The sequence below is a fragment of the Rattus rattus genome, chromosome 15 (genome assembly GCF_011064425.1).
Source record: "Rattus rattus isolate New Zealand chromosome 15, Rrattus_CSIRO_v1, whole genome shotgun sequence".
NCBI lineage: Eukaryota > Metazoa > Chordata > Mammalia > Rodentia > Muridae > Rattus > Rattus rattus.
The window spans coordinates 31191845-31219664 of NC_046168.1; the positions used below are offsets into that span (position 1 = coordinate 31191845).

General features: G+C 47.4%; 1 protein-coding gene across 1 annotated transcript in view; it reads right to left on the reverse strand.

Moving 5' to 3' along the window:
* The window catches only part of Lama3 (laminin subunit alpha 3), a 228620-nt gene that overhangs the window by 85072 nt on the left and 115728 nt on the right, over positions 1–27820 (reverse strand). Inside the window, exons 26-34 of the mRNA XM_032885613.1 lie at positions 25615–25712; positions 22924–23068; positions 13051–13177; positions 12833–12972; positions 11420–11535; positions 10138–10349; positions 9102–9306; positions 897–1041; positions 331–471 (exon numbers count right to left, since the gene is read on the reverse strand). Coding sequence (XP_032741504.1) covers positions 331–471; positions 897–1041; positions 9102–9306; positions 10138–10349; positions 11420–11535; positions 12833–12972; positions 13051–13177; positions 22924–23068; positions 25615–25712 — 1329 coding nt within the window. The remainder of the gene's footprint in view (positions 1–330; positions 472–896; positions 1042–9101; positions 9307–10137; positions 10350–11419; positions 11536–12832; positions 12973–13050; positions 13178–22923; positions 23069–25614; positions 25713–27820) is intronic.

The window sequence follows — 27820 nt, forward strand, 5'->3', positions numbered from 1 at the left end:
CATCATCTGTCAATAAAAAATCCAATGGCCAATGAGCTGAGGCAGGAAATAGGAGGTGGGACACTGGCTGGAAGAAAGAGGATTCTGGGAAACTGTGAGAGATGTGAAGATTTGCCAGGGGAAGACAGGCGATCGGAAGCATGGGGGCTGGGCAGAGGCAACCGGTCACATAGATGAACTCAGGATAGAAAAAAAAAAAAAAGGAGAGCTTCGCCCAGGACTCTGGGAGATGGATGTAAGTCATCTTAGGTACTGTGAACCATCAATACACACAATATTCCACAGCCCCTGCCAATACCGACCAATATCCAAAGACTAACCTCCACGTACCTTGGCTCTTCGCTTGTGTGAACTCCGACAGTCAGTATTCACTCCGAAACAGAAGCACCTGGTACAACCCTCTGGGTTGGCGGAGTCCAGGTAGAACGATCCTTCTCGACAAAATTGACACCGGGGGCCCTCCACATTTTCCTGTTGAAGAATGAGTCCTGTAAGACACTCTCCAGCTTTGGGAAGCACAGAGACAGTGCCATAAAGGCTGACAGCTGGAGGAGAGCAATTGGGGTTCACTAGGATGTGAACCCCACCTATAGGCCAGTGGGCCCTGTAGCAGGGTGGATAACCTCAGGTCCTTATCCAAGAACAAATCACAAGGAAGCTATGGGCTTCTGGATGCTGTGGAAAACAGTTTGTTTTGATTTTTCTGGAAAAGATTTATCTACATCAACAGATGATCATAGGGAGGGGAAGGGGTCTGGGGCCTTTCCAAAGGGTGAGGAAGAACTTTCCGTCAATCATCCCCATGAAAGGAGACAATGAGTATGAAATGCTAGCACATTACAGAACACATCAGGGTCAGTTCTCTTGAAGAACTCCTGGCACGTGACCTGTCTCACCTTGCACATGCAAGCCCCAGTCCCTGGGTCGCATACTCCGGGCTCAGTCCCATCTCTGTTACAGCTGCAGGGGACACACTCAGGGAAGTGGTAGAAGCCAGGAGCACACTTGTCACACTGCTGCCCCGTGACTCTAGGCTTGCACCTGTACAGGGATAGAGGAACCAATCCTGTCATCACTCTGCACGGTTCTGAAGGCCACCTTCACTGTGCTAGAACAGACACCGCTGGGAACCAATCACACAGACACAGTGGCTGAGGTGGCTGCTGACAGCCACAGAAGGGAGAGGTTATGCCTGAGGTGCTGACATCCACATGTCACTATGTGAGGAAGAGGAGCAGCACTGTTGCTATGAAGTAGACCTTGTCTTAAGGTCCAGGATGTTTCTTTCAGCAAACATGCAGCGCTCTGGCCCAAGGCTACATGAACTTAATGCTGGTGCCAAACAACTCATACAGTGAATGCCTTCAGTCTCAGATTAGATATGGTTGAGTATTTCTGAACAAGAAACCAAGGAGCTTGTAGCCAAACATCATGCAATAAAACGTGCACCTGTGTGGGCACTTGCGGCTCCTAGAGACCACAGTCAGGTATGTTGAATTGAATTCTGTCCTCTTGGTACTCACCATGGTTTCTTTCCCTGTTGCTACAGTAAGACAGCTCCACAAAAAGCAACTTAAGGGAGAAAGGGTTTACAGTGAGAAGACATGGTATCACGTCAAAAAAGATGCCAGAAACCTCAAGAGACGTGGGGCTGGGCTATAAAGCTTCAAGGCCTTTCTCCATCTGCCTACTTCCTCCAGTGAAGCCCAGTCTTCTACAGATTCCGTAACCTTCACAAACAAGTGTGCAAACACATGAGCCTGCAGGGTACATTTCGCATTCAAAGCTCAGCCATATTGGATTCTGCAGGTCCATTCATGTTCCACTCACAACAAGATCCTATGGTAGGACCTAGAAGAAGAAGGCACGGTGATGGATGTGCCTTAGTTATAGTCTAGGTTTGTTGGTCACAGCCAGGATAGCTATGGGAGGGGCTGGGTCAGGCAAGACAGAAGGGAAACTGAAGTAGAGACCCCCCAACTCCCTCCCTCTATCAGCCTGTTGACTTTGGGACCCCAGTGAGCTGATGACTCAGAGGGGGTGATGGGCAGCCAAGTCTGTCACACCGGACCTAGTTCTGTGTCCCCTGCACATGCACAAGGCAGCTGAGAGCACAAGAATGGGGGGAGACGTAAGAAAGGGGACAGTGGCCTAGGACCTGGTCCCCACCCACCCCAGATGGGGATGACAAGTTAAGCAGAACTTGAAGAACATAGACTCTGTGTTCCAGAACAACACAGTGTTTGCACCACTGAGCTTCTGAATCCTCCGTAAGATCAAGTAACCAAGGAAGTCTGGGGTGGTGCCATGACGACCGGGAAGAACAAAGGAACTCCAGAGTTTGGCTGAGTATCTTCTAAGCATCCAACCTCTAGTCAGCTTGGCTTTGCACATTTCTCCAAGGAGCCTCTTTGCAACCCAAGCTGCACTGCAGAGGCAGGAGGATTGCATTCATTGCTACCAGCTGGAGAACAGCAGGGCAGCCTTAGGGATAATAGGAAGCCCAGTCAGATGCACCGGGAGAACGCTGTCTTTTGTTATTCAGTACCACAGTTCCCACCAATGCCAGCATCCATCTACAGTCCCAAGTCTAGCATGTCACTCGTTCACCCATCTGAGAATTAGTGATGGTTTCTACTGGGGGCCGGGGACATGGAGGAGACAAGGGTGACAAAGCCAGTCTTCAGCAGAGTTTTGCTGAAGACCTGGAGATATAAGAAATTAAGTAATATTGTAAGAGACTGGATGACTAAGTATTACGCTTGCTTGTGTTTAAAACTGGTGGGGCCATCTCTGTAACTTGTGGATCTCATTCTCTTTGTGAGTTTTCAGTTTGCAGCACAAAAATCCTTGAAGGACATGTATAATTGGAAGGCAGCAGAAGAGGAGTGGAGGCCCTTCATGGCTGGAGGAGTGGGTTTGTGGAAAGCTTACGGAGAAGGTGGAAATGCAGGAGAGGCGGGGAGGGAAGTTACAGTTAGTGTGGACCAGACTGCTCTGGAAGACTAGCCTTCATGGCTGGATCTTGCTTCTGCATGGTTAGGAAGCTGAGGAAGGTTTTGATGAAGGGGTGGTATGATGGAATTGATGCTGCGTGGAGAATCACATCACCAAAGCATTCCATACACAACGTGGTACTCACCACGAGCTGGCACAATAAATTAGGTTTCCCCATTAGAACGTAAATGTGACTGAGTCACTGTACCCAAGACAGAACCTTACACAAAGCCCAAACAATAAAACAGAGACATATATGTATACAGTGAAAACCAGTATAAGCATTCACCAAAAACCACACTGTAGGCTCATCCTCAAAGGAAATGGTGGTGGTGTGCCATAGAGACAGCGTCATGCCCTTGCTACTGCACTCCTGTTTACAACTGCCAAAGAGCCAGAACCCAGCTGTGTGCCCCTCAGTGGATGAGGATAAAGAAAGCGAGGCATATACATGGAGTGGAATACCTCCCAGTCATGTCAGTTGTACAGTACAGTGGACAGGAGGGCACTGGGTGGGTGAATTAAACCATACATTCAGGTCAGATACGACATGATCTTACTCAGCTATGGCATTTAGAATCGTAGATCTCATAGAAGTTGAACACAGAACACTGATTCCTGGAGGCTGAGAAGGCAGAGAGGAAGGCTGAGAGAAGGGTAGTCAAGGTAAAATTTAGAGTTAGATAAGAAGGGAAAAAAACAATGTCTTTCTCAAAGCAACCAGAAAAAGAGAAAAATCTGAATTTACCATGCTTAATGCGGTATTTATGGTATATACCATGACAACCACTATATACAGCATAGGCACATCACAATGTGCAAAACAATGTATGCATAAATATGTACAATGTTAGGTATGATCAACAACTTCAAGATTCTGAAAGACAAAGGAACCAGAAACCTGAATTTATCAGCACTGTTTCGAGTTTCATGAGCAGCATTATGTACTAGTGACAGAATTCAGAAGGAAACAGATGTTAAAATCCAAAAAAACCTGTGAATTAGCATATTTCTATTAAATTAGGGATCCAGAGTCTCCCCAGAAAGATGTGTAAGGTCAGGATGACTCTAACTCGGTTTAAGAGATGATCAGCAGACTTCAGAGAAAACATTTCCCTTTTCTCCTCTGTTGTCATGGTACCGACTAGACTCCTTGGCTAGCTGCTTGCTTACTTGGATGAGTGAATAACCGAGTCGGAAGGAGGAGACCGTCAGGAGCGAGCACCAAGGCTGCCCCAACGACTTAATGAGGGTCATAGTCAGCAGGAAGGACAGACAGATGGGGGAGAGTCTGTCCCTTGACAGAAGGTGACATGTGACAGGATACAGGGAAACCAAGCTTAAATCTTAGTATATTAAAGACAAGAAAGAGGCCGCCATTGTCACGCAGATTATTTTTAAGTCTAAGAGGTGAGAAGGCTTAAAGAACCTGGAAGGTACAATAATGATATGGGGGTCACACCGACTTAGAGTTTGGGAATTAAAATCAGTTAAGAAGGTGCTTTCATTATATCATTAAAATTATTACTTCATTGTAGAGATGGCTCCGTGGTTATGAGCATTTACTGTTAAGTCATAGTTATTGGGGCTCTGTTCCCAACACCCATGTCAGGTGGTTCACAAATACTGTAACTCTAGCTCCAAGGGATCCAACACTCTCTTTTAGCCTCTGAGCACACCTGCACACACGTATGTACACACACTCATGCTGACACATACACAGACATATGCATATACACAAACAAGTCAAATAGGAAACCCTTAAAATATTTTCATTATGTATGGGAGAATACAGGAGCCCTAGGAATTTGAGGGGCTTGGTCCTGAGAAAGTCAGTCAGAGAACCGAGGAGGTGGGTTAATTTGTGTGAAGATGGAAGGACAGCCAGTGAGGATCAGAAGGGGCGTATGTACCGGAGCGGAGGTAAGGAAGAGCAGGAGAAGGGATGGGTCTCAGGGAAACAGAGCACAGAAAGAGAGAGCAGACAACCATGGCCCTAATCAATACCAATGATGCTGTAGTCACTGGGTGTTAAGTGCATGTCAGCATGCCAGGTATTGTCTTAAGGGTGTTTACACAGGATATATAATTGTGTGTGTATGTATATATGCAGGTATAAATATATACAATTATATGTAATATATACAAATATGTATGTGTACACATATATTTATACACACATACACTCATATACATGGATGCTCTGTGGGTTAGAGGGCCCTATTTTACAGAAGAATGAAGGCCAGAGAGGAGGAGCAGTCTGCCTAAGGTCACCCAGTGAGGGGCAGAAGCAGGACAAACCCTGCTGTAAACTCAGACTGCGCTGTTCCTCACTGAGGACAGGGGATGGGGAAACAGCCTGAGAGGGATCATTGCAGAGATCAGAAAAAGATGCCACAGGGCATAAAGGACAACAGAAGGAACGTGCAAGAACTCTGATCCCCACCTTCCCTGGTGACAACATTGCCTGATACCCCTATTATTCTATTAGTCATCAAGGGACTTATGTTGCTAGCCACGTCTGGAAGCCCTTTCGTGTCAAGAATGCCGAGTCTCTCCTGGGATTTTATCCCTGCACATGGCTGGTCGTTATGAGGAGCAGCTGGGGTGGACACCACTCTAACAGGCTTCTCTGAGAAAGACTGAAAAGCACATGGGACATCTGGCTTCACTGGACATCATGGTAGAGGGACATCATCTGTGCTGGAGGGACATCTCCATCATCCATCTTAAGGTGATCCCCAACACGGCAGGTCCTAAAAGCAGGACCGCCACTGCCTGTATCTTCCACAGATTGACAGACTTATTTGTGAGAATATTTTAACCCTTTGGAGCCTTTCGGGAGCCAAATAGTATTCATTTTCCATGATTTAAAGCAGGTAAAAACGTATTTCTCTTCCTATTGTGTTTCATTAAATCTACACATCTGCTACTTTATACTGCTACAAAAAAACAAACAAAAACAGAACTGTGTCCAAACAGCACAGTGTCAGAACTGCAGTCTATCACAGTTGCCCAAAATATCAGCCTAGAGTTGATACAGTATTGCCTTGATACAATCAAGGATTGAACAACAACATAAGTATAAATTTAGAAGGAAAGTCAAAGATGATTTTGCCAAATTTTATTTTATGCACTGGGAACCGGGACTCCGGGAGGCCTTCTAGGTATAATATGCTAATATCTTCACTATCTGTGATAGACACTATGATAAAAATAGGTTGGAAATTCAGTTTTGGGCTTCCAATAAGTTATTCCTAAATTCACTAAAATGATAACACTATTTATACTGGGATAAAAATTATCCTACTACAAGTGGTTACAATTATTTAATAACTCATTTTAAAATAGATTAGTATCTGTAATGCTTGACTTGGTGGAAAAGGCAAGCGTTATAGTCTGTCAGCAGCAAATGCAGTGTGAAATGCCAACTTTTAAGCCCTGTAGTTTGTGGCTGCTTGTAGGGCTCCCAGCGAGCCTTGCATTGCTGGGGATGTATTCTCCCCTTTGGCTGCAAACCCCAGGAATCAGCAACTCGTCCTCTTGCTTGAGCTTTGGGTAGTGCTAAACATAGTCCTCCCTGATGCCAGGTTTTATACAGAAATTATTCACGAGAGGGGGAGGCGGCGCGGTGGGTGGAGTTCCTGCCACATAAGTATGCAGTCCTTGCTTCTACGTTCAGAAATTCCTAGTCAGTTAAGTGATCACTGGCTGAGAGTGGGTTGTTAACATTTCTCAGGATATTTTCCTAAAATATTGTGGTGCACCCATCTATCATCTATGCTGATTTAACTGGTTTTAAGGTTTTCAAATTCCTCTCCCCACACCGTGTCAGCAGTACTGGGAAACTCCAAGGCTCTTATGACCAACGGTTAGGTTTTGAGTGAGTACGTTGGCTTTTCTCCCTGTCTGAACACTGATTGTCAGTTCCTAAGCTTCCTATGATTAAGCCCAGACATCCTGAAGAGGCCCATGCCTGATTATTGACTGACTAGCTGACTCAGTCGGGACTCACGGTTGTGGTTTTAAAGTCTTGGGATGGTTCATGACTTGTTTTCCTCTCAACTTCCTTACAAGGTCTCCCCACCCAAAGGAGCTGGCAGGCTCCAGGCAGCGGCTGAAGGCACAGTGAAGCGCTCTTTCTTGGAAAGTGAACCATTGCTGTAAGGGCCTGCTGAACCATGGCCACCAAAGGTGCATGCAGGTGTTCTGTTATCTGAAATAATTCTTTGTAGTTAAGATCCTAGAGTTTGCTGGATATGAAGCCAGCCTGCTTGCTGTCCTTATAGCAATAAAGATGATGTATGATCACAGAGAGGAGAGAGCCTAATGGAGGGAGACGTAAGAGGGAAATGGCACCTGGTGATGGGACAGAGACTGGAGGAGTGCTGGCAGCCCCAGGAGCGAAGGTTCTTCCTCAGGGCTTCCCCTTGGATTCAGATCTCTGTCTGAGGAAGAATCTGTCAGAGCAGCCATAGGATGGTAATATATCTGCCCTCAAGCTGGGGCCGCTGAAGCCTGTCCCAGCCCAGACCCCCAGCCATACACGATGTGTGTGTGAAGATGAGAGGGCTGGATGGTACATTTTTGGTTAAATTAGTAGTTAATGTATAAAGTCACAGAGGGATTCTTACGGCATTTCCATTCATCATTACTTTGGAAGCTCCCCCACACCAGTCCTATCCCGCTCACTAATCCCTGCCGGCTTGTGCCCTCCCTCTGCAGGGATCGCTTTCCACTGCCACTCATGGAATCTGCTGCCCTCCCCACTCCTCTCTCCCAGTACCTTGCTTCCCATCTCATGCACCCCCACACCCTGTCTATCTGTCTGTCTGTCTGTCTGTCTCACATAAACATCACAAGCTAGGATTCACACATGAGAGGAAGTGTGCAGTTTGTCTGTCTGAGCCTGGGTCACCTCATCCAATATTGTATTTTCCAGCTCCGTCCTTGTACCTGCAAATGGTATAACCTCATTTTCCTTCATGGCTGAATGATATCTAGTATGTGTATGTACCCGTGTTTTCAGTCTATCCATCTATCGCAGACGTCCAGGCTGACTCAGTTTCCTTGCCGATCTTGCCCTCTCTTACATAACCCCGACTGGCCTACGCACTGGGTGCATTCATTTTCCCGCTATAAAACCCCAACTGAATTCCCCCCAGCCTTTTCTTGGGGTCTGAATCCTAGTCCTTTCCTCTGTGCCTACTTCCCAGCTCTGATGAGATTAAATTTGCCACCTGGGAACAGTGACACCGGTCTTCACTCTCTACTGGAAGCCTAGCTCTCTCGACCAAACCCTCCAGCAACATTCCTGGAGAACTTTGTCCTTCTGGTGGTGGATTGTCAAGTTGACAGGACCTGGGGTCACTCAGGAGACCTAGGCATGTGGAGTGTAAGCTATCTAGTTAAATGAGGTGTGAGGCCCCTGCTGCCCCCAAGTGCTGAGTAAAAGGCAGAAAGCAGGTGGAGACTGTCAGTCGCTACACATCTCACTGCAGTTATGCAGGATCAGCCACTTCAGGACCCATCCACCCTGCTCTCCCTGGAATAATGAACTGTGTCCCCAAACTGAGAACGCGTTTAACTTACATTTGCTGGGCATTTTAACAAATGACTAATGCAGACACCATTCTTGGTTATTGTGCACTGAACCATAGTGGTTCCTGGGGACGGCCAACCCCGCCTGGTTCCCTACTCCCAACAAATCCTGCTTTGGAGGCTTGTGATGGTTAAATTTTATCAACTTGACATAGTCTAGAATCAATCACCTGGGAAGGGAGTCAAGAGGGATTGTCTAGATTACATTGTAAGTCCGTTTCCAGACAATTCGACATCTAGAAACAATCGAAGCCAACCATGAAGAGCGTGAGGCATGGCACATGCATACAGCACGATCCTCCTATGACGACATGATGGAATATATGGGTAGGGCTGCTTCTGCCTACTGCCCTGAGTCAGCATGGACCAACCTGCCCACCAAAACCTCTCCTTGCCGGGAAGCTGTGCCCTGATGCCAGCACAGTGCACAGGTGGGAAGAGAAGAATGACAAGGATTACTGTGTGCAGATGGCACCCGGGCGTCCCGTGACATCATAGCTCACCTGCACTGCCCGCTGTCCCTGTCACACTCAGAGATGGCTGCCTCAACGGTGCCCTTCCTGGAGCAGTTGCAGACTTCACAGCCAGCCACAGGGTGGAAGTTGAAGGAATTCATCTCGCAGACCTCACACTGGGGCCTGACGGTGTGGGGTGGGCAGAGACACTTCCCTGTCACTTCCTCGCAAAGGCGTCTGCCACAATTACAAGCTGCCAAGGGATAAAGAGACACTGGATGAGCGTTGGATTGCACAAACCATGGGGATTTCCCTAAGTTCCCAAGTAGTCCTGGGGAAATGTTTTTCCTTCCCTTCTGTGTGGACGTAATTGCCCATGGTGATCTGAACCAGTCATAGCAACTGACGGGCAGCCGAAGTAACTGGCTGCAGGTTATATACTCCATGAACTGACCAGCTGCTGCCCCCCCTACTCTATCATGGGCCTCCTGTCCATCAGAAGGCTCTAGAAGGCGTCAAGTTCAAGACATCGTGAAGCAACTCCCCAGCCTCCCAGAGCACTCGGGTCCAGGGTCAGCACATCGTGCCGTAGTGAGACTGTTTCTGTTTATTCGAAGACTGGTCCCCTTGTGATCTGCACGCCTGTGCCTCTCACTGCCACTTACTGCATGGGCAGACCCAGGGCATCAGGTAGTTCTTAAGTAAAAACGCAAGGGTCTCTAAGTTAGTGAGTAATAGGTCTGGGAGGCCTTGAATGTCCTATCTAAAGTGAGGCTTCATTGGGCCACACAGCCTGAAAGTGCTTCTGCCAGGAAGGAGCCGCTCACAGGCTACCTATATACCCTCCTGTTCATGTTTACATTCACAGCCTAGAGCCTCGCTGCTCACAGTATAGTCTGTAGGCATGTGGCATGAGATAGCCTGCAAGTTTATTAGAAAGACAGAGTTTTAGGCCCAGGCTAGGTTTCTTGAATCAGGACCTTGCCATAAGCCCCCGGGGGAGTGTCCAAACGGTGGCATTTGAGAAGTCGTGCCATGCATGAGCACTAGAAGGGTCTTCAGAAGCTTGGCGGTGCTCACTTACGCTTGCAGTGTGGGAATCCATAGTAGCCTGTTGCACAGCGCGTGCACTGCCTTCCGATGACGTTGGGCCGGCAGGGGCACTGCCCACCCTCAGGACTACAGTGGTGGACGGCAGCCCCAGCAGGGTGGCACTCACAGGGTACAGCACCATTGTGGTAAAAGGCTACCAAGGACCTTGCAGAATTCTTACAGAATCCAGAGGCTGCCTGGGGACTGTGGGAACAAAATAACTCATGGTGATTACCTGGAGTGCGTCCACCCCCAGCTTCCCTGTCCTACCAGTTCCACCCGGTAGCATCTTTTGGGGTGACACTGATTACTGAGCTTTGGAGGAAGTGTAAAACGACCCCATTGTTGATTCGGCTAGCGACAGCCACCCTTCCCCCAACATCTGCTCCAGGAGAGGACATCATGGGAATAGCCAATGGGAGCTTCGGTGGTGGAAGAGCTACGGGATGGACTGTGTGGTGCATGAGTCACAGCTTGTGGAAAGACAGTGAGGACAAGGTGGGAGCTCCCACTACACCTCAACCTCACGACCACCCGACTAACTGGGTCATAGTCCACTTCACAGATAAGGCAGCTGAGGCACCGTAGCTATCGGGCGATATTCCCGAGCATGAGGAGTAAGGTATGGACAAGAACACAGTGGGTTGACTCTGGGGCCTTTGCTTTTGCTGTCACTGTTCAGGAGGAGTCGGTCTGTCTTCAGGGCCTCTGGAGCCCCTGGCTCCTTGTAGAAGCATCTCAGACCCCGGGTTCCACAGCAGAGCTTGTGTGGGGCGAGCCTGCTCTTAGCACTCAGGGATGAGAGAAGACAGGACCCAGAAGGCACAGTCCCCACTACAGAGGTGAGTGGAGGTCTGGGCTATGTCCCTGTCAGTGGAAGACACCTGGTGTGGCATCTCTGAGGATATACAGCATCAAAGAGCGAAGGGCAAGAGAGTCTCCTGACTGGTCCCTAATTCCAAGTCAAGCACAGGCCTCTACTGTATTCAGGGTTGAGTGCCGTCTCCCTGTCCAGACGGCACATGGCAAGGTCTCTTATAGAGTGGCACGCACAGAGGAAACACATCACCTTCCTGAGATCCCAGACTCACTCTTACTTTCCTAGCTGGTAAGAAGAGGGCAGACTCCAGGCCAGTCTCTCTCCAGACCTCGCTCTGGCTGGGAATGCAAGCACGCCCCATGCATGCCAGAGCCAGAGCCAGAGCCAGAGCCAGAGCCAGAGCCAGAGCCAGAGCCAGAGCCAGAGCAGAGCCCTCCCTCAAAATGACACTTACTCGATATAAAAACTGTCCCCTCCACAACTGCTGATGAACTCGGAGGACTTGTCCACTGATGTTCTGTGAAGTGTGTGGTAGTCGTAATCCTCTGCGGGTACCACCAGAACCCGGACCTAAAACAAAGCCATCCACCTGTATTTAGATTTACAGCAGCCACGCTTGTGACTAGACAGTGAAGGAGAGAACCACATCCTTTCCTGTTTCTTCGAATGCCAGCAAGATGGGACTTATGCAGGAAGTGCAGCAGCAAACCCAAGGCAGGCTAAAGGAGGCGGGGTAAAGGCTGAAGTAGCATCACGTCGCTAGGAAACACGGAACACAGTTGGCTCTTGGAGCACCTGCTCCTAGGATAAGGAATCGCAATGTCAAGCAGCAGTTGGTTCAAGGCATCTTGACCAGGGCCTATAAGGGGTGGCTGGGTCTCTCTCATTCTTCAGAGATCATTGCTTTGTATTTTTAAAGGTAAGCAAACAGAAGTTGCAGACCCAGCAGGGTTTGATGAGAATGACCTGTATAGCTCGTGTATTTGAACTTGTGTAGCACTATTTAGGAAAGATTAGGAGGTGTGACCTTGTGGGATAATTTGTATCACTGGAGGTCGGCTTTGAGAACCCAGCTTATGTGTACACTCCCCCACTCCATTTCCTGTTCCCTGATTATGGTTCACAATATAAGCTTTTGGCTCCAGCCACCATGCCTGCTGCCTGTCACTGTGCCTCTCTCCAGGATGGGTATATATCCTGTGGAAACCAGAAGCCCAAATAAACCCTTCCTTCTATACATTACCGGGCATATAAACCAGAATGAGGTGGATGGACCAGGGAGAGGCAGGGAAAACAGCAAGGCACCTGAACCATAGTGAAGCAGGTTCAATAAAACAAACAGCACGAGAGGCCCCGGAAGCAGGTCAGACAGAGTATGAGGGGCTCCTGGTGGTCAGATGCTGCCTTGACTTCAGGCAAGATCCAGGGTGAATTCAGGAACATGGCTACTGTTCCCACAGATCAGAGAACTGGGCATGGATGGTGTCCATGGATAAATGACACAGGGGTCTCAGAGTGGAACCTGGGGCACAGCTCATATCGACACTGGGTTAAGGAAAACCACTAATGGGACACAGGAGAAAGTGAGAGAAAGCAGTGAGGACAGTAAAAGCTTCAGAGAGGGACTAGTAGGGGCAAGGAATAAGCGGGGGGGAGGGAGATGGGTGTGTGTTTACATTATTGTTCATATCCTCCTGGCTTAGACTGTCCTACGGTTTCACCTTTATGGGTTTGTAAAGCGCACACACTTACTTTCTCGCAAATCAACTTTTCCATAAGTAAAGTTAATTCCTTGGAGAAAGTATAGCCAGGAGCCTAACTCGCAATGGCTGACCAAGGAGCAAACTGAAGGCTAAGTTGAACGTACCAATGTCAAGGACTTTCCATCTGGAATCTTCACAGTCACAGCTACATCTGCTTCTGAGATGTCAAACTCCACCTGGCCCTCAGAGATCACTTGGTCCCGGCAGCCAAGTAAGTGGGGACAAAAGGAGGCATGGAAGGAACCTGGGGAGGGAGAGGCACTGTCAGGCGGCTGCTGGGATGGTAAGGCACACATCCTGGAGCCTGCGCATGGATGCTCACCTGACCACCGTCTTCCTCCATCCACAACCACCTCAGTGGGAAACCCCGGGTGCTCGGCTTGATAAAAATGGATGACAAAGACGTGTCGGCCCAGGTGTGGTATGAGTCCTCTCAGGGTTACTTGATTCTAACGAGGAAAAAGGGGCGGGGTGGGGAGAGAAAAAACTGAAAAGCATTGAATAATTAGGACATGAGATGTTGCTAAAGTTGGTTCCACCAAAACTCACTGTTAGTCCCAACCTGCCTTCAGCGCCTCAGCGCCATTAGCCACCATCGCCACCATCAAATGTGACATGCCTCATATCCTTCAAAAGATCCCCAAGGTCACACAGCGCTGTCTCCTAGTCTCTCTGTCCATCTCTCTCATTCTCCCTGTGTCTCTCTGTGTCTCTGTCTCTCTGTGTCTCTCTTTCTGTCTCTCTCAGTTTCTCTGTTTCTCTGCCTTTCTCTCTCTCTGTCTCTCTCTCTCTTTCACAGAAGTGGTCTTTCTCTCCCACTGCCCAATCGATCTCTTGCGTGAGATCTGTTGCATGGTATGTTCTTTGCAGCATATTTTTGCCCTGAGCCACCAAGGTACTGTGGTACATAAACTCCAACATTGCCTGTGACTTGGTAGGATGTCTTGGTACCTACACAGTCTCTACTTGGGGGTCTGGATGAGAGGTCCAAAAACCTTGGAAATGAACATTTTCTGTTTGCCAGGAAAATGAACAAGGTTCATCAGGGCAGCCAGGAACAATAATCAATAATGGTCCTGACACTGGACGAAAAGGACAAGTCTAGAGCTGAGACAGCTCTGGGACAGCTGGTTGGAGGAGACAACAAGGCCAGAACTGAGGTGGCTTCCGAAATTCTTCAAGTCCTCACCGAATAGAGACAAACTAACTTAGTAGCCATCAAAGTTGTACTAATGCCACCACTTTGCCCCCTACCAATAATCATATTAGTGGTTACCTAATCCTTCCAGAAAATTCCCCTAGCCCTGCATAAAGGGGGCCTGTGAGCTCCTTAGTTGTTTGCCATTTTGATGAGTGGCTGACCCCTGCATGCTGGTATCTTCTGCAGAATAAATAAATGTTCTTTGTCTTTGCATTCTGTCTAAGTCTGGGGTCCTCCTTCAGCGAGTCTTGACCCTAACAAGAACCACACTGGGAGCTATCACATGCTCCAGCCCACCTGGAACGGACCACTTTCTGGCTCACCTATTGTTGCACACCCTACCCAACGATGGAACTTGGTAAGTTTTCCCTTTGGTTGGCACAGATGTTTCCTTGGATCTGAGGAAGTGGCCTTTGAGTGTTTGCCACCCCTCTGGTATTCTTGGAGGCAGAGGTAACCCAGCCATGGTCTTTAAGGCTATACCTGTCCCTCTCAGATGACCCCCACCTCTGACCATTTTCTTGGATGAGGCTTTGTGGTTCTTTTTTAAAGCTCAGCTTCTGCCTTTTGACTTCATTTGAAAGTCCTGATACCAGGGGTCATTATTCCTTGGGCTTTTACCCTGGGCCCTATTGGCTGAGGTGATTCCATTGAATGCCATTGCTTCCCTCTGTAATTCCCTGAGTCCTGGGAATGACTTGGACTTCAGGCGTTAGACCTCCCCCTCTTCTTCACCCATTGAAATTGTGTCATCTGTGCCTTCCAGCTCCCCTTCAGGATGCCTCTTAGAGTCTCTAACTGCTCTACTCAGCACCTGACTTGAGGGCCTCTAAACTTAGCTGCCTTTGCAATCATGATGGCCTCAATAACACTTCAGTCAGTAAACATGGTAGCCCAGCAGCCTGGATCCCAACACTATTAGGGACTCCTACAGGGAAAAATTCCCCATTCACTATTTCTTTATCCTCCACACCAAGCCCTGTTTTTGTTTCTGTTTCTGTTTTTTCGTTTTTGTTTCTGGTTTGTTTTTGCTTTTGTTTTTTCTGTTCCTCCACCCCCACCCCCACACTGTGTAAACATCCTGTCTTTTGAGTTAAGGTTGATGGATCTGTAGGTTTGTTGCAAATCAGGAGCTGCAGTCAGACCTGAGGAGAGGGGAGGCAGCAGCAAAGGAGCAGGCCAGCTGCAGCATGCACACACCAGCACATACCTGTTCGCCCCTGCAGTGTCCACCGCAAACCAAGCTGCTGGTCTAACTCTCCTAAGGTATGTACAGATGGTTTCTTTGTGAATTTAATTCCAAATTCTAGCGTTTAATTCTTCTGCTGCTGCTTCCCTCTGCCCTGCTGTGCACCTGATGTGCTTCTCCAGGCTCTGCTCTGCACCCTGCTGAGCCTCTGGCCTCCAGCACCCACTGGGACTTCTTCCTTCTCACCTGCTCTCTCCCCTCTCTTGTGTCCCTCAGGAGCCACAGTCCCACGGGCAGCAATTTGGAACTCTTTCCTTCTTCCATGTTTCCTCCTGTTCCATGCTACCCACTCTGTCTCCCTTTGTGCCCTCCTGGGTCCATACTTTGTGAATCCCTTGCCTCCTCCTAGGAGCTGCCTGCTAAAGTCCAGCAGCTTCTGGACAGGTGGGGTTCCTGCCTGTCCTTCTTTGTCTTTTAGCAGTTCCTCTCCTTGCTCTATGCTGTAAGTGTCTCTCGCTCCTTGAGTCAGCTTCTACACTCTTGGGGCTTCTACCAGGTGGACAACTCTCTCACATCTCAGGCCTTCTATACACATGGTTCTCCCTATTAAAGACACTTGCTGGCTCCCCCTTCTCCCCTTCCCCTGCACTGTCCTGGCTCCTGTAGCTTCAGCTTTCAGCCCTCTTTCGGAGCTAATTGGAATGCACCACATGGCATCATTTCCTCTCTCTCTCTCTCTCTCTCTCTCTCTCTCTCTCTCTCTCTCTCTCTCTCTCCCCTCCTTCCCTCTCTCTCCCTCCCTCCAAGGATTCATGTGTGTGCGTGAGTGTGTGTGTGTGTGTGTGTGTGTGTGTGTGTGCATGAGTGTGTGTGGGGGTGCATATGTGTGTAATTTTTACAACAGCTCTGCCACAGGAAAGATCAATGGCCAAAACTTGGGACACTTGATTTCCGAGTTCTCTCAGATTTAACAACTTTTGCCACCAAAGGACCAAAGTCTCTTACCTCTTAGGTTCTACTTTCCACTCTTAAAAACCATTTGTTTTTTACAATTTCTCTGTGGTCTGCTCTCAGAAAAAAAATCTCTTGAGATTATGCTATAAACTCTATGTCAGGACGTGTAAATTCATTGGGTATGGTTTAAAATCTATTGTCTGTAACAAATGTTGGCTTTAAACTTATAACAGAAGACTTATAATTAGCAATCTATGTATGGGTACAACTCTTGTTTAGGATGTGTGTGTATATGTACATTAACTTGGATTCAACTCTCATTCATTAAAAAATCTTTATAGATAGAAATATTAGGTAGATAGATCCACTAGGTAGGTAGGTAGATAGATGATAGATAGATAGATAGATAGATAGATAGATAGATAGATAGATAGATAGATAGACAGACAGATCTACTAGGAAAGCATGTTTTTAAATAGCAGCTGTGTGGCTTTTCTCTACCTTGGTGAATGACCTCATCAGGATGTAAGCAGCCACGTGGCTGGGAGCCCTGTATATGGAGGTTAAAGAGTATGTCCTTGTGACTTAACCACCCTCTTCAGATGACCTCATGGTATAAAGTAACACTTGTGAAGCTCCTTAGTCCTAATGAGCTGCTTATCTTGTCTCGCCTTTTAGACTAAGGAATCTACAAATATTTCGGATTGGTATGCACTTTTGTGTGCTGATAAAAATATAAGGTTATATTTGCTACAGCATACTATATATGTAATTCAACTCTGATTTACAATGTTTTCTATATGGCGATGACGTTTTAAGGCTATAAAGATCTATTCAGGTTACAGAAAGCTGACTTAGAGATTTACACCTAACACTTATGTCTTTGCTAACTGTTTCAACACTAAGATGCTAGAGAATTAAGGTAAGTAGCAACATATGTTTGATAATTAGTAAGGTATACTTGATAGTCAAGATTCATGAACTCCTAAGGTGACTCAGGTCACAGTAATATGTCTCTAGCCCCTTGTCTTTGCTCACTTCAAGCTTTAGCCATCGGGATGAGTAAGCCATGAAAAACCTGTCAATATTTTGTAATCATGCACCATAAAATGACAGGTAAACTTGCCAGTCTCTCTATGGACTGCATCTATGATTGAAAGCTTTATTTTGATATTAGAAAAGCTTTGATACAAAACTAAACCTAAAGGGGATGTGATGCAAAGTCCTGGTCTTAGAAAACTATACTGTATATTGTTAAAGATAACTAAGACATGCAATTAGCGATCAGCCACCTTGTAAACGATCAAGTCCTTAATGCATTCAGAAGTGCTCTTTCAAGCCAAGACTAACATAATTTATTACAGGAATAAGCTTGATTTAGCCTCATACATATTTTCAAAGTTAAGCCTAAAACAAGTAACTAAAAACAAGCTAAGATTGTCTGTCTGTGTATAATTAATAGATAGATGGTCCTCAAAACTTTTCAGAGGCCTGCTAAATAGAGCATTTAATATATAATTTAAAAAAGTCTCCCTGTGATAGAAGTGCCAAGCAGCACCCCTGATCTCCTCTGGAGAAGATGATAGGCTCAGAAGAACTCCACCTGGAGCTTGCTTTAAATGTGGCAAAGCCAGTCCTGGGGTAGAAAACTGCCCTTCCCCCTGCCTGCCACCAAGACCCTGCCCAAACTGTGGACAAGCAGGACACTGGGACAGTCCCACCAAACTCTTCCTCCACAAGAAAGTCTGTCAGATCTTCTGGGTCTGGCAGCTGAAGACTCGTGCTGCCTGGGACCTCTGCCCCAACGACCACAGAGGAACCTGGGGTGACTGTCCTGGCAGCCTGTAAGTCTCTGTTGGTTTAATCAGTTTGGAAGCTGCTTAGTCTGCACTTCCTGTTTACCCTGGTGAAGTTCATCCTTCTCAGGTCTCTGATGAGGTTGATGACTAGGCTAGTGACAGATTTGTCAGTGTAACAGCAGCAACCAAGGTTTCCGCTGCCTCTGCAGTCCTCTTCCTGTATAAGAGTCAGGCTTCGGGCTTCACTTTCTTTCCTAGAGGTAGACACAGCTTTCTAGGTCTAGACACAGGTTCCTAGGTCTAGACACAGGTTCCTAGGTCTAGACACAAGTTTCCTAGGTCTAGACACAAGTTTCCTAGGTCTAGACACGGGTTCCTAGGTCTAGACACAGCTTTCTAGGTCTAGACACAGTTTTCTAGGTCTAGACACAGCTTTCTAGGTCTAGACACAGTTTCCTAGGTCTAGACACAGGTTCCTAGGTCTAGACACAGGTTCCTAGGTCTAGACACAGCTTTCTAGGTCTAGACACAGTTTCCTAGGTCTAGACACAGGTTCCTAGGTCTAGACACAGGTTCCTAGGTCTAGACACAGGTTCCTAGGTCTAGACACGGGTTCCTTCCTAGGTCTAGACACGGATTCCTAGGTCTAGACACAGGTTCCTAGGTCCAGACACGGGTTCCTAGGTCTAGACACAGAGGTTCCTAGGTCCAGACACGGGTTCCTAGGTCCAGACACGGGTTCCTAGGTCTAGACACAGAGGTTCCTAGGTCTAGACATGGGTTCCTAGGTCCAGACACGGGTTCCTAGGTCCAGACACGGGTTCCTAGGTCTAGATACAGTTTCCTAGGTCGAGACACAGTTTCCTAGGTCTAGACACAGTTTCCTAGGTCTAGACACGGGTTCCTAGGTCTAGACACAGTTTACCTTGCCACCAGACTCTGAAAAGAGGTAATCCTACAGAACAGATTTCAGTGACACATTTTACCATTTCTTCATTTAAAGGAACTCACTTCACAGCAGCTGCTCTCAGTGATCACCCTATGTCTCATGGAAAGTAATTGGATAGAAAAAAGGTATAAAGTTTATGTAAGATCTGAGGATGTAAAAGCTTAAGTTGTGGGGATCTAAGAAAATGTTTTAGGGTCTAAGAAGATGTTTTAAGGTGGCTAAAAGGCATAAGAAAGTGACTTATGGTATAAAAAAGTGAAAAATGGTCCAGATTTCCTTCCCTCTCTATGCTGTTGTTACACTAAGGCTTCAAAAATTCAGAGTTGTAATATTAACCAGTGCCATTTTGATAAGCTATTAACCTAGCTGTGTTAAGCACTGCCTAGTCACACGATCAAGATTTTAAATTCCCTTTGGTTGCCTTCTAAATATAGACTTAAAAGTGCTTCTCACTGTGCCAATGTCATCTGTCTTATCTATGTACACACAGTCTTCTGGATAGAGGTAAGAGTGTTCCTGCTTTTAACCTAAAATCGTTTTGGGTCCCCAGGCTTCTACTGTGGCCCAAAGGTGTGAGTCTGCTGCCTTTTCTACAGTGTGGACTTCAGCACGGATCACAAACAGTGGTGATGCCAACATATCTAAAAACGTCTCCTTTTGTAAACTTAAAAAACCCTAGTAAGCTTCAGCGAATCAACTTGAATCTACCTCTCAATGGGTCAAATGGACTCCAGATAATTATATTCTGTTTATTCCTGAGGGTGGGATCTCCTCATGACCATCACCCCTTTCCCTGGACTTGGGACACCACTCCCTCAACTATGAGGACCATGGGCCTAAAAGTTTCAAATGTACATCTAAGAATAAATTCCCCCCTAAACTCCTTAACTTTATCTTCAGCCCCAACGTATATTTGTTCCACCGACCTGCCAACTCTTATTGTTCCCTCAAAATCTGCATCCTAGACAGCTTCAAAGTGGCTAACCCCAGGTTGACCAGCATTCCAAACTGTTCCAGCCGTGCCTGCGTGTCCCTAGCCCCAGACAGACCAGAAGAGCCTCGGCAGAAAGTGATGCAGCTTGCTCTTGGACTTGGACTGCATCGCAGCTTTACCTCAGCCCCTGCCTTCAGTGACTCAGCACCAGGGGCCATGTCATCACCAGCTGCTAAATGTGCCATGCACACCCTTTAAAATGTCCCTGCCACCATGGCTCACTCTCTGACTCTCTGTCTCTAGGTCTCTCTGTCTCTCTGTCTCTCACTCTCGTGCTCTGACTGTCTCTCTAGCTCCTTGTCTCTCACTCTTTGCCCCTCTCTGTCTCTCACTCAGAAGCAGCCTTTCCTCCTCCCTCACTAAGTCTCCTGGTCTTGATGGGCAGAACTTAACAGAATCAGTTATATTATGGGCCAGAGCCTTCATGAACATCGCCTTGCAACAGTGAGTTCTTCCCTCCCGGGGTGGGGTCAGTCATTAGAGAGTAGGCTATTAGGGAGCACCAGCCATCTTTGCCTCCCTTCTTCTGAACAAGCGACCAATTGGAACTGCAGCGCAAGCTCCCACCATGTGGCACCCTCAGTATTGGTAAGCTATGCAAAGAGGTCCTTCCCAGAGATGGCTACCTGATCTTGTACTCTCTGGCCTCCAGAACCATGACCTAAGTAAGCATCTTCTCTTTATAAATTACCCAGCCTCTGGTATCCTGCTATAGCAACAATACAAACAAGTTAAAAAACTAAAACAAGCTATGTGTTTAAAATGCCAGCCACTAGAGACAGAAGGAACACCCATTCAGAGCCTGCCCCACATGTGGGCCATGCATATACAGCCACCCAATTAGACAAGATGGATGAAGCAAAGAAGTGCAGACTGACAGGAGCCGGATGTAGATCTCTCCTGAGAGACACAGCCAGAATACAGCAAACACAGAGGCGAATGCCAGCAGCAAACCACTGAACTGAGAACAGGACCCCCGTTGAAGGAATCAGAGAAAGAACTGAAAGAGCTGAAGGGGCTCGAGACCCCATATGTACAACAATGCCAACCAACCAGAGCTTCCAGGGACTAAGCCACTACCCAAAGACTATACATGGACTGACCCTGGGCTCCAACCGTATAGGTAGCAATGAATGGCCTAGTAAGAGTACCAGTGGAAGGGGAAGCCCTGGGTCCTGCTAAGACTGAACCCCCAGTGAACGTGATTGTTGTGGGGAGGGCGGCAATGGGGGGAGGATGGGAAGAGGAACACCCATAATTTAATTTGTAATCACGCCAAAGACAGATACAGAACAAATGTTCCCCTGCAAAATGGAGAAACTGAGGCATGGATCCCACATCTATTGAGAGTTAGAGAAGTAGGTTTGGTTAATCGTGTTGGAACACTGGTGTATTTATCAAACTCAAACACATGACACAGCAGTTAAATGCCTGGGTACAGAAACGTACACTATGTTTGCCAAAGGCCTATCCAAGCATGCTGCCAGCCGTGCCTCTCAGTCAGTACATGGGTATAAAGGAGTCTGCTTCCGTCCCTGAGGAAGCTTTCAGTCACATGACAAACCTTCCTGCACTCCCTGCCCCCAGATTAGGTCACACGCCTCAGTCTCTGTGTCCCTGCAGAGAGCTGAAGGCGGCTCAGGCCTTGCAGTTCTTAAATAGCAGAGGTCCTCCACAGTACAGCTGCAGGCCAAGCTACCCCATCCCCTGCTGCCCTGAGTTACAGCCAGACTCTCCTCAGTGCCTTCCTGACTGCTAGTGTGCAGCCAGGTCCCATGCAGCAGGACTTACGTGCCAAAGACTCTAAGAACAAGACTGCTTCCCCTGGCTCTAGGAACCAAAGATTGTTTTATTCCCTTTAAGGCCCTATGGTGTGTTGTAACTCTCCCAGCATGCTGTTAACTGAAGTGCCTGTCCTCTTCCCTCGGGACCCCCAGGTATACTATCCATCATGGCCATCTCTCCTGAGGAAGCCCTTCCTCCGGCCTGCAGGCCTGCTGCCCCATCTCAAGCTATGAGGTCGTGGCTGTCCTAATAGAACTCCTCTGCGGTTGCTTCCTTCTCGGGAGTCTGTGAATCTTTATGGTTTATAGCAATTACTGCCCTGTCCTGTTTGCAAGCTGGTAAGGAAACTCACCCTTGGTGTCGGAGGAAAGTTCTAGCCACACAAGCTCCAGCAGATGGGGAAAGGAGCCTCTTTCTGGGCTGCACCCTTCTTCCCCTCTGTCTCCCTTAGCACAATAGAGCCCAGAGCCACACTCTGTCTCCTGAAGACTACACCCTCTTTTTTTTTTTTTTTTTTTTGGTTCTTTTTTTCGGAGCTGGGGACCAACCCAGGGCCTTGCGCTTCCTAGGTAAGCGCTCTACCGCTGAGCTAAATCCCCAGCCCAATATTTGTATTTCTTAAAAACTTTTTTTTGCATAGCACGGAGCAACTGGGGAGTCCATCATCTTTCAGACACTTTATTTGTGTACTAGGGTGAGGGCCATGAGTACCATGGAATGCATGTGGAGGCCTGTTCCCTCCTTTTACCACAGCCCAGGGATGGAACTCAGACAACAGGACGATTAGCAATGCTTTAAAAAAAAAAAAAAAAAAAGCTTTGGTCTTGAAGGTTTAAAAAAAAAATCTATCCATCTTTTGATCGAGAACTGCAAGTTACAAGACCAACTTTTTAATATGACGACAAAGCCAGGACTTCATTTTGGCTTTTTTCAGTTACCCTCAGCCCTCAGCTCCCAGACCGAGTATGTGATGGTTTGGTCCCAAGAAATCCCTTTTCCCCAAGTCTGGCCTTCAAACAAAAGCCAGCATTTCCTCAGGGCTATGAAAACTTGCAGAGTGGCCATGTGGAAGGAGAAGGGGAGGGCGAGAGTAGTCACAGTCTGGACTAACCAGGCTCCTACTTTGATCCACAGCTGAGAGTGGATGTTCCCAAATTTGGAGGTGGCGGGTAAAAACACAGACGACTGGTCCCACTCCAGAGCCCAGGATAAAGGAGGTTTGGGGCAGGACCTGAAAATGCGCTTCCCAAACAAGTCCCAGCACCCAGGATATGGGCACTGCTTGGAGGGGATGTCACAGTCTCACACTGGGGGGTGTTCCTACCTGTGGTGCCTTCAGAGTAACTCCATTAGTAACATCTGCAGGAGAGGAAGGCTCATGAGGCAAGGGAGAGAAATGGCCCCCACTCGTAGCATCCAAAATCAAGGCTGTTGGAGGAGTTTCATGGGCCAGGGAAACACAGGAAGCACTAAAAAAAAAAAAACAGAACATTTTAAAATACGGTTCTATTCCCACAACAAAAACAAACCCCTGCATAATATCCACGGGCAAAGGAACAGACGTTGACCACGCACCAAGTGTCAAAGCAATCAAGGGAAGCGTGGAGCCTAGAGAGCTCCGTACAACAGTGTTAGTGCAGCCTGCTGGCCAAGCTCATGCCAGGCACATGCTCTACTCAGGTGGTTAAACAGAAAAAACCTTCACACTTCCTTCCCCAGACAAAAATTAGTTAATAAACGAGATCAATGTAAAAACACCATCCTCTCTGTGTACAAATGCTGATGTGAGGGACGGGAAGCAAATGTATGTGAGTGTCCTAGTTTCACAGCTTAAATGGCAGTGTGCTGGGCTCCACAGCCCTAACCATGCAGTGTGCTTGGTTCCACAACCTTGACCATGCAGTGTGCTGGGTTCCATAGCCCTGACCATGCAGTGTGCTGGGTTCCACAGTCCCAAATGTGCACAGTGTGCTGGGTTCCATAGCCCTGACATGCAGTGTGCTGGGTTCCACAGCCCCAACCATGCAGTGTGCTGGGTTCCACAGTCCCAAACATGCAGTGTGCTGGGCTCCACAGCCCCAACCATGCAGTGTGCTGGGCTCCACAGCCCCAACCATGCAGTGTGCTGGGTTCCACAGTCCCAAACATGCAGTGTGCTGGGTTCCATAGCCCTGACATGCAGTGTGCTGGGTACCACAGCCCCAACCATGCAGTGTGCTGGGTTCCACAGCCCTAATCATGCAGTGTGCTGGGTTCCACAGCCCTAACCATGCAGTGTGCTGGGTTCCACAGCCCTAACCATGCAGTGTGCTGGGTTCCACAGTCCCAAACATGCAGTGTGCTGGGCTCCACAGTCCCAAACATGCAGTGTGCTGGGTTCCACAGCCCTAACCATGCAGTGTGCTGGGCTCCACAGCCCTAACCATGCAGTGTGCTGGGTTCCACAGTCCCAACCATGCAGTGTGCTGGGTTCCACAGCCCTAACCATGCAGTGTGCTGGGCTCCACAGCCCTAACCATGCAGTGTGCTGGGTTCCACAGTCCCAACCATGCAGTGTGCTGGGTTCCACAGTCCTAACCATGCAGTGTGCTGGGCTCCACAGTCCCAACCATGCAGTGTGCTGGGTTCCACAGTCCCAACCATGCAGTGTGCTGTGTTCCACAGCCCTAACCATGCAGTGTGCTGGGTTCCACAGCCCTAACCATGCAGTGTGCTGGGTTCCACAGTCCCAACCATGCAGTGTGCTAGGTTCCACAGTCCCAAATATGCACAGTGTGCTGGGTTCCACAGTCCCAACCATGCAGTGTGCTGGGTTCCACAGTCCCAAATATGCACAGTGTGCTGAGCTCCATAGCCCTAACCATATGCACAAGGTTTCATGAATGAACCTTTTAATTATCTTTGGAACTACAGCAACACAACACCCCTAAGAGCTCCACATAAGCCCTAATTAGCCAGTGCTGATATCACAGCTCCAAGATGGGTCATTATTTTTGTGGTTTTTCAAAAGAAGAGACTAGACACAGAGATTAAAGGATCGGAACAAGGTGAGTGCTCAGGATAGAACTTGGCAGACCTCCCCCGCCCCCCTAAGGACGAAGCATAGCCATGCCCTGGTCCCTGACTGTGTCTGTGTCTGTGTCTGTGCCATGACATATATTATGGAAGTGTGGGAAACTGACAGCTGAGGAGAGTGACTTAGCTGGATCATCTCTTCTTTTTCTTAAAATTTCGAAAAAAATTATATATGTATCTGTGCGTATGAGTGCATGTATACATGCATATGAAGGTGTAAATGCATGTATGTATGAGCAGAAGCTAGAAGAGGACATGAGGTGTCACCTCCACCTTGTCTGTGTTGGAGGCAGGGTCTCTCCCTGACCATGGGGCTCACACCTTCTTGGCCTGGCTGGAAGCCCGCAAGCCCTGGCAGTGCTGTCGATGCCCACCTCAGGGCTGGGCCTGCAGGTGTGTGCAGGATGCTCAGCCCAGCTCGTTACACGGATGTACAGCTCCGGTTGCCATGGTTACACAGCCAGCTCTCTTCACTGCTGAGCCAACTCTCCAGCTTGTGGCTCTCCTATTTTTAATAACCTACATTAAACACTAGTGTCTTGCCTTACAGTTGAGCAGATGTGGAACACCCCAAATCCCAAACCCCACATGCTCCAAAATCTGAAGCCGTAGGGGGGTGGGGACTGTGGAACCCCAGCACCAAGTAGAAAATCCCACTGGTGACCCCATGTTCGATCATAATCCAAGCAGAAGCATGTAAACTTACCTATAGGCGATGTGGAAAAAAGCTGTACGTGATACATAACCCACTTTATATTCAGATTTGGGTCTGTCCTCCAAGATATCTTACTATGTATTTATAAATGCTCTCAAACTCAAAACAGTCAAGGTCCCTAACACTTCAGAGAAGGGATTCCCAGCCTGCCTAAAGTTTCAGCCTTATACACGTGGCAGTATTGTTCAGAGTGCTGACAAAGGAAGGAGAGAGAGAGAGCGTCACCTTGGATTGGCACTCTGCCCGTAGCTGGCAATGCAGTGGACTTGAGGTCTCAAATACTCAGTTGAGAATTCTTCAGCGGGTATGATGCAGATGTGATGCTGTCAAGAAAATAAGTAAATTCAGAGCCTGTCCCACATGTGGCCCATACATATACAGCCACCCAATTAGACAAGATGGATGAAGCAAAGAAGTGCAGGCAGACAGGAGCCAGATGTAGATCTCTCCTGAGAGACACAGCCAGAATACAGCAAATACAGAGGCGAATGCCAGCAGCAAACCAATGAACTGAGAACAGGACCCCCATTGAAGGAATCAGAGAAAGAACTGGAAGAGCTTGAAGGGGCTCAAGACCCCATATGAACAACAATGCCAAGCAACCAGAGCTTCCAGGGACTAAGCCACTACCTAAGGACTATACATGGACTGACCCTGGACTCTGACCTCATAGGTGGCAATGAATATCCTAGTAAGAGCACCAGTGGAAGGGGAAGCCCTTGGTCCTGCTAAGACTGAACCCCCAGTGAACGTGTTTGTTGTGGGGAGGGCGGCAATGGGGGGAGGATGGGGAGGGGAACACCCATAAAGAAGGAGAGGGGGAGGGGTTAGGGGGATGTTGGCCCGGAAACCGGGAAAGGGAATAACACTCAAAATGTAAATAAGAAATTCTCAAGTTAATTAAAGATTAAAAAAAAAAAAAAAAAGAAAATAAGTAAAAAACACACAACTGTGACTGGTAAAACTAATGGCTCCTGCACATTCTTAAAAAGCAGTTACTAAGTGAAGAACTCATCCAGAAAATTTCTATTACGTTAAAGAAGTGAAATTGCAGGATGGCAAGCATGTAAACCTCCACAGGCAGCAAATCCCTTTTCTTACTGCACAGGCTCACTGACCACATCATGGTTGGAATGTTTTCACAGATACAGAGCAGAGTCAGAGCAATGTTCAAGATCAAATCTGTTCAGTGGGCTTTGGTACCTTCTTTTCTCTGTGACTTGGGGCTACTGTTGTTCAAGGTTGATATCTGAAATGCTTCAGAAGTAACAGAGAAGCCAGGGAGCATGCTGTTCAAAGACCTGGCATTGTCTGGAGAAGTGCCCTTCTTAGTAAAAGATGTCTCAGACCTTGGCCCACACCAACGCTGAAGGATTTGTCCCTGTGGCTAGTTTTGGGGTCACTTAAGAAACTCAGCCATTAAAGTGCCTTTTATTGCATTCAAAGTCAAGTTATCAGCTTGGTGGCTCAGTAGTAACAACAACAAAAATGTATGAACCATCACTGAGACTCCAGGCATCTCTAGGGCAGAGATGGACACTGTCCTACCCCCATGGAGCCCCCATTCTAGTCAGCCTGACCTTCAGTGACCTTGGGCTGTTGTTGAAAGGGCAAACCCACACTTAAACTGAATCCCAGCATAATTTCCAAAAGTGAAGAGGTTAGATTTGTGAAGGAAAACCATTCTATCACAGTAATCATTTTTTAAAGTTTTATTTCAAACTACTCCTTAAATGTGAAGCTTTTACCTACTTACTCCTGCTAGGTTAGGCACAAATATTTAAAGCACAGTCCCCCTGGCATTCCCCAGAGTCTGATGCATGCTCACTGCCAGCAGTAACGGAAGGCTGCGTCACACTTAGGTAATCTTCGGTCCCCTGAGATAGTTACGTAAATCTTTACAGTCCTTTCCTAGGCAGATTCCACTGCGCTCAGTAGCCAAGCTCCGCCATCACATGGGTAGGCATGAATGTCATTTATCTGTCACAGCTGGCATTTAAATCTTAAGGATATATACCTAATGAGCTGAATAAACCCATGCTGAAACATAGGGTACTATTACATAACCAGTTACAAAGTTTAAACACCTGACCAAGCATTCCAAGAAACTATATAGGATGGTAAAACGGACAGAAATGAAGTGAAAAATAGTGTCATTTCTGTGCCCAGACATAATAAAACTAAAGTAGAAAATACGATAAATGGTACTTCATTTACTATAGTGATAAGTGAAAGTTAAAAAAATGTGGGTTTGTTTTTTGTTTTGGGGGGTTTTTTTGTTTTTGTTTTTGTTTTTTTTTTGTTTTTTTGGTTTTTTGGTTTTTTTTGTTTTGTTTTGTTTTGTTTTTTGTGGGATGCGTTCATATATGATGGCTGAACTTTGTGAGGTGACATGAAGAAGGCTCAGGATAAGAAGTTGAATTTACAGAAG